General features: G+C 40.7%; 1 protein-coding gene across 1 annotated transcript; it reads right to left on the minus strand.

Annotated features, from left to right (window-relative positions):
* Window positions 1-5471: 5471 nt before the first annotated feature.
* Window positions 5472-6407, minus strand: LOC105536755 (olfactory receptor 5AU1). The gene has a single exon (XM_011976240.1). It carries the CDS (start codon window positions 6405-6407, stop codon window positions 5472-5474), a length of 936 nt encoding a protein of 311 aa, XP_011831630.1.
* Window positions 6408-11693: the final 5286 nt, after the last annotated feature.

Consider the following 11693-nt stretch of genomic DNA (forward strand, 5'->3'; position numbering starts at 1 on the left):
CCTCGCCCGGCTAGTTTTTTTGTATTTTGTAGTAGAGACGGGGTTTCACCGTGTTAGCCAGGATGGTCTCGATCTCCTGACCTCGTGATCCACCCGTCTTGGCCTCCCAAAGTGCTGGGATTACAGGCTTGAGCCACCGCGCCCGGCCATGAAAGTCTTAATAAAGGGCCTCTCAGCAACACCCTTAAGATGATCTTTACTCTGAGGTCTTTATTTTTGCTTGTTTTTGTTTTTCGTTTGAGAACATTTTGCCATCTGAATAAGATGGGAAAGAGAAACTACTTTTGGATTTTTTTCAATTAAAAATTTTTTTGGTAGAAATGGGGTCTCACTATGTTGCTCAGGCTGGTCTTGAAATCCTGGCCTCAAGCAATCCTCTGACCTTGGCCTCCCAAAGTGTTGAGATTATAGGCATGAGCTTTCAAACCTGGCCCAGTTTTAGTTTTAATCCTAGCAAGCCCTGGTTACTTTATATTCCCTTTAAATTTTGCATACTGAACAGTTTCTTTTTTATTTCATCTTTTGTTAGCCATATTTCTAGTGTAGCCATATCTCGAGTGTGAATCTGATGTAGCTGTATTTCTTAGTATAAGCAGCCAAATAAACCATTTGGCACCTTAAACGCTCTGCTTGAAAATCTCCTTTGTCAGATCTACCAGTTCATTAGATACATTAGGTACATTCTATTTTTGATGTTGCCAAAATCAACAGTTTCACAAAACTTCTTATCACCACACAATGTGTCATATCTTCTCCAGCTCCAATAACATTCTCCTCATTGTCCTTCAAGCTTTCACTATCAGTCTCTTCTTGGCCCTTCCAGTTTCTGCCCACTGCCCAGTACCAATGTCAATGTCACATGTTTTTGTTACAAAAGCACTCCTGACTTCCAAGTGACGAATTCATTTTTTGTTATCTACTGCTGCGTAATAAACTGCTCCAAAACTTTCCAATGACTTTCAACAACAGGTATTTTATTACAATACATCTCACAATTTCAGAAGTCAGGAATTCAAACAGGGCTCAACTGGGGTGATATTTTTTTCCACATGACAGTAACAAAGTTACTCTGTGGTATTCAGCTGGCATCTGGGCTGGTCTGAGCTGGTCACTCATACATCTGGCACTTTGATGAAGAAGGCTGGGCTCAGCTGGGAGCTTCAACTGGAGTGTCTACACGTGGCCTCTCTAGCATCACAGCCTCAAGGTAGCCAAACTTCTTATGTGGCAGCTCAGGGATCCCAGAGAGTGTTCCCAGACAGCTGTGCCAAAGGTGCAAGGCCTCTTATGACATAAGCTCAGAAGTCCTAATATCTGCTACATTCTAATGGTCAGACCAGACAGTAAGGCGAACCTAGACTCAGGGGAAAGAGAATTAAAATCCATCTCTTACTGAAAGAAACAGAAGAGAGTTTGTGGCCCTATTTTGACATCTAGATTGATGTATAATTGCCATACAATAAACACAAATATTTATAGTGTAAAATTTGGTTAAGTTTTGACACATATATATCCACGAAACCGTCACCACTATCATGATAATAAACACATTCGTCATCTCCTACAGTTTCTTGTGTCCCTTTGTAATCTTCCCTGCTTTCCCTCATGTCTCTTCAGCTTCCATCACCATCTCCTGACCTGTTGTTCTTCTGTCATTACAGATTATTTTGCATCTTCTAGAATTGTATACAGATGGAAATGTACAATACATACATTTTGTCTGTTTTCTTTTATTTGGCATATTTTGAGATTCTTCTGTGTTATAACATGTAAATAATAATTCATTCATTTTATTGCTGAGTAGTATTGCCTTGTAGGGACTGGGGGTTTTTCCCCTCATTTCCCTGTTAATGGACATTTGGGTTATCTCTGATTTTAGAGTATCCCAAACAGAGCTACTAAGAAAGTTTGAACACAAATCTTTTGTATAGTCTACCATATACAACAACTATTCCATTTATTATATTCCACCAAGAGAAATAAAAGCATATATCATAAAGCATATATATCATATGCTTTTATTTCTCTTGGTAGAATATAATGAATGGAATAGTTGTTTAATATGGTAGGTATCTATCGAACATTTTGTGAAACCACCGAACTGTTTTCCAATGTGGTTTTACCATTTCACATTCCCATCAGCAGTGTATTAGAGTTCCAGTTGCTTCACATCCTCACCAACACTTGCTATAGTCAATCTTGTTCATTTTACCTATTTTTAGGTGTTTTGTTATCTCGTTGCATGTTAATTTAACTTGCATTTTAATCTGCATCTCCTTATGATGTTAAACATCTTTTCATGTGCTTTTTTGCCTTCTGTGTATCTTCTTTGGTGAAGTGGCTGTTCAAATCTTTTGCCTCTTTTCTTACTGAGATGTTTTTATAGAGCTTAGGGAGTTTTCTATGTATTCAGGATGAAAGTGCTTTATCACATATACAATTGAAAATATTTTCTTATAACCTGTGGCTTGTTTTTTTTTTGTGTGTGTGTGTGTATGTGTGTACATATATATTTTCAGAGACGGGGTCTCATTACGTTGCCCGGGCTGAAGTGCAGTGTCTATCCACACGTGAGATCATCATACTGCAGCCTCCTCGAAATCCTGGGCCCAAGTGATCCTCTTGCCTAAACCTCTCATAGTGAGGAGTACAAATACACCACTGCACTTGGCCTTTTTACTAGTGTAAGTCTCTTTTGATGTATTTTAGTTTGAATGAGGTTCAATTTATTAATTTGTTCTTTTATATATCATGCTTTTTGTGTCATATCTCAGAAATATTTGGCTACCTCAAGGTCACAAAGGGTTTCTCCTGTGTTTTCTTTTTTAGAAGTTGTACAGTTTTAGGTCTTACAGTTAGGTCTATGATCCATTCATAATTGTTCTTATTTGGTGTGATGTATGAATAAAAGTTGATTTTTATACATATGGATAACTAAATATTCCTACGCCACTTGTCGATAAGACTATTCTTTCCCCGTTAAATTGCCTTGGCACCTTTGTTGAAAATCAGCTGTCCACATATTCGTTTGTGGTCTAATTGTGGTCTCTCTATTCTGTTCCACTGATCTATTTTTACAGCAATACCACACTGTCTTGATTACTATAGCCATATAATTCTTGAAATCAGGTAGTCAGACTTTCAACTTTGTTCTTTTTCAAAGTTGCTTTGGTTACTCTAAGTCTTTGCATTTCCATATAAATTTTAGAATCGATTTGTCAGTATCTATAGAAAGCCTGGTGGGATTTTCATTGGGATAGAATTGAATCTCAAGACCAATTTGGGGAATATTTACATCTTAACAATATTAAATTTTGTAACCAACAAACTTGGTATATATCTTCATTTATTTAGGTGTTCCATATCTTTAAACAGTATTTTGTTGTTTTAAATATACAGCTCTTTTATATTTTTTGTCAGATTTTTTTTCAGATAAAAGTCAATTGAGCATAATCCAAGGGATTATTTCTTGATTCTCAATTATATTCCATTAACCTAAATACTCATCCTTATGCCACTACCCCCATTATTTTGATAATTATAGCTTTATGGAAAGTTTTAAAATTTGGTCTGTATTCCTCCAACTTTGTCCCTTTTCTTAAATTTTTATTTTTAAGACAGGGTCTTGCCCTGTTGTCCAGGCTGGAGTCCAACGGCACAATCACTGCTCACTGAGGCCTCGACTTCCCAGGCTCAAGCGATCCTCCCACCTGAGCCTCCCAAGTAGCTGGGATTAAAGGCGTGCACCACCACTACCAGCTAATTTTTGTATTTTCAGTAGAGACGGGTTTTTTTCCCATCTTGCCCAGGTTTGTCTTGAGCTCCTAGCCTCAAGCAATCTGCCTGTCTTGGCCTCCCAAAGTTCTAGGATTACAAGTGTGAGCCACCAAGCCCAACCTGTCCTTCTTTTTAAAATGGTTTAGGTATTCTGGTTTATTTGTATTTGCATATACATCTTAGGACCAACTAGTCAAATTTTTAAGATACAGCCTCTGAGATTTTCCTAAGGATTATATTGAATCTACACAACAGTTTGGGATGTATTGCCATGTTAATGATATTGATTATTCCAATCCATGAACATTGAAGTTCTCTCCATTTATTTAGGTCTTCTCTAACTTTTCTCAGTAATGTTTTATAATTTCCAGTATATGAGTCTTGAATTTATTTTGTCGAGCTTTTCCTAAATATTTAATTTTGGGGGGACACTATTGTGAAAGAATTGTTTTGTTAATTTCATTTTTGGATTGTTTCTTAACACTATATAAAAATATAATTAATTTTTCTATATTTTTTGTATCCTATAATTTTACTGAACTTGGTTATTAGTTCTAGTGGAGTTTTTTAATAGATTACTTGGAACTTTCTATATTCAGGATCGTGCTATCTACAAATAAACACAATTTTTCTTCTCCCTTTCCAATCCAGATGCTTTGTTTGTTTGTTTTAATGTACTTGCTATAACCTTCAGAACAACGTTAAACAGAGATGGCAATAGAATACATCTTGCCTTGCTTCAGATCTTAAGGGGAAAGCAGTATTTCACTAGTAAACATAATGCTGGGTGTAGATTTTTCATAAATGCCCCAGATGAGGCCAAGGTAGGAGGATCACTTGAGCTCACGAGTGCAAGACCAGCCTGGGCAACACAGGGAGACCCCATCTCTACAAAAATTAAAAACAGCCTTCTGAAGATGAGTCTTATTGAGGGCATTTGGCTTTGTAGATGAAATTCTGTCATAGAGAGGGTCTTATCTCCTTGGTTGACTGGTTGGTTAGTTGATAAGCATTACTTGAGCAGCAACGGAAAATATAAGAGCAATATCCACAATTTGGTCTTGGGGATCTTAAAAATTCTAAGTAATGAAACAGTCACTCACCAAGTATATATTCATAATTTTCCATATGCTCAGCTCTGTGTTCTCCCTAACAGGAATTTAGCCAGGTATGGTGGCATGCACCTGTAGTCCCAGCTACTCAGGAGGCTGAGGCAGGAGGATCACTTGAGGCCAGGAGGTTGAGGCTGCACTGAGCAATGTTCATACCACTGTGCTCCAGTCTGGGGGGCAGGGAGAGAGAGAGAGAGAGAGAAAGAGAGAGAGAGAGAAAGGAAGGAAGGAAAGAAAGAAAGAAGGAAGGAAGGAAGGAAGAGAGGGAGGGAGGGGGGGAGGAAGGGAAGGAGGGAAATGAAAGGAAATACACAAACTGGGAAAAATGAATGAAGTGTCTCAACATGGATAAATAAATCTTGCCAACAGGTTGAATTATGCAACAAGCAGACACACCCTTCTCGCTTCTTAGTCTCTAGGACACCATCAGTTCTTCTGTGGCAGGTAGATGCAGAAGCACCTGCAGACCAGAAGGCATGCCCAATATTCACAGGGGCAGGCATGGGAATGTGCTCAGGGTGACACCACCTAAGGTAAAAGTTCCCTCGGCTTCCTAAAGATGTGTGGTAATGCATTGAGAAATCATTCCATTGTTTTCCTACCCCAAACCTTTATTAAAGCTTCCTTCACGTCCTTGTTTCTCAAAGAGTAGATGAGGGGGTTCAGCATTGGGATAACCACTGTGTAGATCACAGCAACTGTGCAGTCCTGGGTCAGCGAGTAGCTGGACCTGGGGCGCAGGTACATAAAAAGTGTTGTGCCAAAGAAGAGGCAGACAGCAGTGAGGTGGGATGCACAGGTGGAAAATGCCTTAAACCTGCCCTGGGCTGAGCTCATTCTCAGGATGGTGTTCAGAATTAAGAAGTAGGAGATCAAGATTGTGAGGGTGCAGCTCAAAAGGTTGAAACCAGCAAAAATGAAGAGCAGGATCTCACACAGTGAGGTGTCTACACAAGACAGGGACAGGATGGGTGGTCCATCACAGAAGAAGTGAGTGACCACATAAGCACCACAGAATTTCAGACTAAAGATACAGCTAGTGTGGATAAGAGAATTGAGGAATCCTGCACTGTAGGAGCCCACAATCAGCAAGGCACAGACCTCAGGAGACACGACAGTTGGATAGAGCAGGGGCTTACAAATAGCAGCATAGCGGTCATAGGCCATGGCAGCGATGAGATAGCACTCACTAGTGGCAAAACCCGCATAGAAGAACATCTGAGTCATGCAGCCAAAATAGGAGATCACTTTCCTCTTGGCTAAGAAGTTCACCAGGGTCTGGGGCACAACTGTGGAGGAGTAGCAGAAATCCAAGAAGGAGAGGCTCTTCAGGAGGGAGTACATGGGTGTGTGCAGGGTGGCACTCACATGGATCAGGAGGAACATGACCAGGTTGCCCAGCAGAGTGGCGGTGTACATGCCCAGGAACACCACGAAGAGCAGCCTCTGGAGCCAGGGGTCAGTGGTGAGGCCCAAGAGCTCAAACTCAATTCCTTGGCTCAGGTTTGCACCTTTCATGCTTCTCCAGTGCTCTGTGGTGGAGAAAGAAGGCACCACCATAAATTAGATTGAACACCTGGGGCTCTCACTGAGTTTAATTCTGCGTAAGGACAGCCTTCTGAAGATGAGTCTTATTGAGGGCATTTGGTTTTGTAGATGAAACTCTGTCATAGAAAGGGTCTTCTCTCCTTGGTTGGTTGGCTAGTTGGTAAGCATTACTTGAGCAGCAATGGAAAATATAAGAGAAATATCCACAATTGGTCTCGAGGATCTTAAAAATTCTAAGTAATGAAACAGTCACTTACCAAGTATATATTCATAGTTTTCCATATGCTAAGCTCTGTGTTCTCCCTATCAGGATTTCAAGAGTGCCTGACCTCGGGAAGCTTATATTCTATAGACAGTATATTTTGTGTTTAAGCCACACATACTGCAGTGTCAGACTGCCAAGGTTCAAAGTTGGGACTTTGCCATTAACTAGCTGTGTAATCTCGGGAATGTTACTTTACCTTTCTGAGTTTCCATTTTTCCATCTGTGAAATAAGGATAATAGCACCTGTCTCTAAAGATTATTATAAAAATTCAATGAGTTATTTCATGCAGAGAACTTGAACAAATTCCAGCACTTTGAGGAAGTTCAAAGAAGGTTAGCTATGAGCATTCTCACTAAGAAAATAGAACCAAAACCTAAATAAACATGATAAATAAGATGAACCCACAACAAAGCTTAGCAAGCAACCTACCACCTAACAGTATCGACAGAGACATACGTGCTATGCAAGCGTTACTAAACAGGCCTTCAGAGAGGCTGTAGATGGCTCATTGGGTCAGCTATAAAATTGGCTCTGTGAAATCAGCACTAGCCAGGCAATAACGTGAGTACTTAAGGTAACAAGGGCTGAGAGTGTGGAGGGGTGAAGGTGGTATAAGACTGCATGTGGGATCCTCCATCAACGGGAGAGTCTCCTCATCATCCACAAAGCTGCCCATCATTTCCAGAGAACAAAATTACCCTGGACTCAGGGGATGTTGCGGCCAGCAGGGAAGGAACGAAGTGAGTGAGGCTTTGTGAAAATGTCTTTTCTATTTAGAGAGTGCATAAGGCTGTGAATGCATCACCTAAACACCACGCTCTCCTCTGCCCCATTGGCTCCTCTACCACATGTCTTCCCAAGTTACCTCTGGGTGCTGAGCCAGTTAAGCTGAGCCGTGCTCTTGGGTGAAGACTCTCAGTTACAAAGACTTTGAAGCCAACGGATGTGGCTGAGTAAGACAAAAAAGGTCAAAAGTGAGCTGCCTCCTCCTGCCCTGAGGAGAGTAAGTGAATAACACACTTGTGAAAAGTGTTGGAAGAATTTGGGAGAGGAAAGAGCTGGATTGAGCAGGCAAAGATTCTGACTAATTCCAATGGCATAATTTCCAGAATCATCAAACTACCTGGGCAGGAGAAGATTCTGGACATATGTATAACTAAATTTAGTTGTCAGGCAGGGAATGAGGCACTATTTGTGTTGATAGAATACTGTGACTAGTGACAAAAAAAAAGTTTTTAGAAATGCCCAAAGAGGTAACATGCCCTAATAAAATTGAGACACAAAATATAAGTGCAAATTTGAACACAGAACGTTAGCAATTGCTTTTAGAGCACGTGGAATGCAATTATGTGACTCATTTCAAGTCACTTAGATGTAACATTCAGCTATCCTTAATCTAACAGCTGCCATTGTATAATAAATCCCACTATTGTAGAATGTGGGCAGCCCTAGATTTGGGTTGCAAATGTCTTTGGCGCCATTGGTGACAAAGGCCAATTCGACTTCAAGGCAAATTAGAGGAATTCAGATAAATGACTGTAAAATTCCCAGAGTGGAAATAATTTGCGGCACTTTAAGAAAATAGAAAGGTGGTCATTAAGAGTGGAGTAGAATTTTGAGACCCAGCTTCCCATCTTCTTTCTTTGGTGGGCTGTTTCAATTTAGGTAACAGGTCTGCAAGTATCTCTCTGATTAAAAGAACAAAAGAAGAGAAAAACAGGAATGTGTGCAACGCTCAGGACAGTGTGGATGAGGCAGGAAGTGTACACTGGGATGGAGTGGTGGGATGGGATGGGGTAGGGTGGTGGGTAATACAGTGGATAGCTGGTCAGAGCCTCCAGATTTATCACTTGCTTTAAACCCACTCTCTCCCTCTTCTGCTCTCCTTTCCTCTTTCATCTCTCTTCTCCAATCTGCACTAAATTCAAAATTCTTCATAATTTAGAGTGACTCAGGGAAAGGATTATGGAGAAATGGGCATCTATGACAGTTGTTCAAAGGATGCTGCAATTACCACTATTTCTACTGGCTGTAGTTTGTACCTGTGAATGAAATGTAGGAGGAAAACTTGAAGGTGATCTTATCATATCGGAATGGATTATGGAGTGGAGTGCATAAGAGTGAGAGCAAATGCCGGGGGCCCGTGGATGAGGGAGGCATAGGGAAGAAGCTCTATGTATACCCTCCTCCCTGGGATAGCACAGTGAGAGCACACTTGGATATGAAGGGCAGGCAGCCAAGGAAAGCAGCCAGTGAGATTCCTTGAGCAACAGTGATCCCAAATAATTGTTCTTAAACAGTAGGCTGCCTTGCCCAAGGTTCACAGGAGAAGCTTGTTATACGTGCAGATTCCAGGTCCCAACCCACAGAAAATTTGATCCAATAGGTCTATAGCTTGGCCCCAAAGCCTGGTGATTCTGAATGAGACAGGAGGTCTCTGAACCTCACTCTGAGCAACACTAAACCATGGGGTACTTGCGGGAGCACACGGATCTTCCTGAGCCACATATACATGTCTTTTCCCGGCTTGCTAGACTTGTCTGTGTCCTGGGAAATCAGCCTGTGGGTAGGATGGTCATCCTGGACATGCTCTTCCCTCCAGAAGACATATCTGTGGTTAACAATTTCCAGGAATCTGGGTTACTACCTGATGATAGTCTAACACCAGAGCATTTCCTCCTTCAAAGTTGCTTCAGATGGCCTTCAGCAAACCATGTAATTCTAGCAAAGCGCCTGGCTTGATGTCAGAGCTGCTGCTGTGGGGGTCAGAACACAAGTCTTCCATAGAAACACAACGAAGACAAAGCCAGACTCGTTGTGTTCATAGACTGAGTCTGGGGATCAGAGCCTGCCACTGGCTTTCATCTCTCACGTTGTCAGAGGTGCGGGGCAGCCCCACTCCCTGCGAGCTCCTCACACTGATCTTGTGCTGGCGGGAGCCACCCCAGAGCCACCTTTTCCCCTGGCAGCCCAGCAGCTCACCACTGGGGAGGAGGATGCATTCACTGATTAAAGTTTAAAAGGCAGGTGAGGAAGTGGGACTAATTAGCCCCATGAAGGCCCATTAAAGTGTTTGAAAAGTTACTAGCATCTCTGAGAGTCTACCCATGAGGAAACAAGGCGCTGGGAAACTGGGAATGAGGGGAATAGATCCACACAGATCCCTGCAAATATGCTGAGCACTCGCCCCAAAACACTACTCCACCTTCACCCTAAACTTAACTCTTACGTGATTATCTGTATTTCCTCGACACTGGAAAACCAGATTTTTCTTTTTTCTGTGCCAGTTACCCAATGTACATTTGTGCCATAGATGAGAGCTGAGGACCTTCCTGCCCTTCAAGATTATAGTAAAGTTAGAGGCATGTTATGTGGTTCCCAAATATTTGGGAACTTTCTAGGTATCTTTCTGTTATTGATTTCTAATGTAAAAGTATATAGTCAGAAAATACATTGTGTATGACTTGATACTTTTGAATTTATTGAGATTTACTTTAAGGCCCAGAATAGGACCTATCTTGGTGAATGTTCTATGTCCACTTGGAAGGAATATATCTTCTGTTTTGTCGAGTGGAGTGTTCCATCTGTAACTGCCAATTAGGTCAAGTTGGTTGATATTGTTGTCCAAGTCTTTCTAATCTGCTGTTAATCTCATCCAGAATATGTTTTCATATCAGACATTGTAGGTTTCATCTACAGAAGTTTGTTTTCAGTCTCTTTTTATATCTTCCTGTCTTTACATTTTTTGTACATATGGAATACCATTATAACTTTAATGTACAGTACAGTTTTGAAATCGGACAACTTGTTGTCAAACCCCTGCTTAACAATTTGTTAGCTAGATAACATCTAGAAAGTTTATTAACTTTGCTAATACTCAGTTTTCTCACCTGTAAAATGTGGATGATAATAGTACCTGCCTCACATACCTGCTAAGACTGAATTTAATAAGACAACATATGTAATGATCCCCACAATAAATATTTCTTATTACTGCTTAACAAAGTACCCTAAAACTTAACGTTTTAAACCAATCACATATTTGCTCAAATATCTGTAATCTTGGCTGGGCTCAGCTGAGTGGTTAGACTGCTGATGTCACCTGAATTTATTCATGCGGTCACAGTCATCTAGAGCCTCAATTAGGGCTGGATGGTTCAGTATGGCTTCACTCACATGCTTCAGCGTGAGGGGCTGGAATAGCTGGAGGCAAGCTAGACCTTTCCCTTCATAGTATCTTCAGCAGAATTATCAGACTTTTCATCACATGGTGGCTCAGGGCTCAAAGAGAGATATAGAAGCTTCCAGGCATCTTAAGGCTGGACTCTGGAACTCTTCAAGATTATAATAAAATCAGAGGCATCTTATGTAGTTTCCAAATATTTGGAATTTTCTAGGGATTTTCTGTTATTCATTTTTAATTTAATAGCATGTGGTCAGAGAATACACTTTGTATGACTTGATACTTTCAAATTTATTGAGACTTATTTTAAGGCCCAGAATATGATCTGTCTTGGTGAATGTTCTATGTCCACTTGAATGTTCTATTTCAACTTGAAATGTTGAGTGGAATGTTTTATCTATAACTTTCCAATTAGCTCTATAACAACCAATTAGGTCAGATTGGTGGATATTGTTGTTGAAGTCTACTACATCCTTTCTAAATCTGCTGTTAATCTCATCCAGTGTGCGTTTTCACATCAGACATTGTAATTTTCATCTACAGAAGTCACCAGTGTCACTTGCGCTGCATTCTACTGGTCAAAGAAAGTCAAATGGGCAGCACAGATGCAAGGGGGAAAGAAAATAGACTCTATCTCTTGATGGTGGCAATGGCATGTACGCATAGGATTGTGAAGAACTGTTAGCCACAAGAGTGTCAGTCAGAAGAATCGCCATGTTTGCGAAAGATTTAGCATAATAGATCACAGTTGATCATAGTAAATATTAGCTATCATTATTCTTGAGTTTATATAAACCTGGAGTTGAA

Source organism: Mandrillus leucophaeus, unplaced genomic scaffold (assembly GCF_000951045.1).
Source record: "Mandrillus leucophaeus isolate KB7577 unplaced genomic scaffold, Mleu.le_1.0 Scaffold163, whole genome shotgun sequence".
NCBI lineage: Eukaryota > Metazoa > Chordata > Mammalia > Primates > Cercopithecidae > Mandrillus > Mandrillus leucophaeus.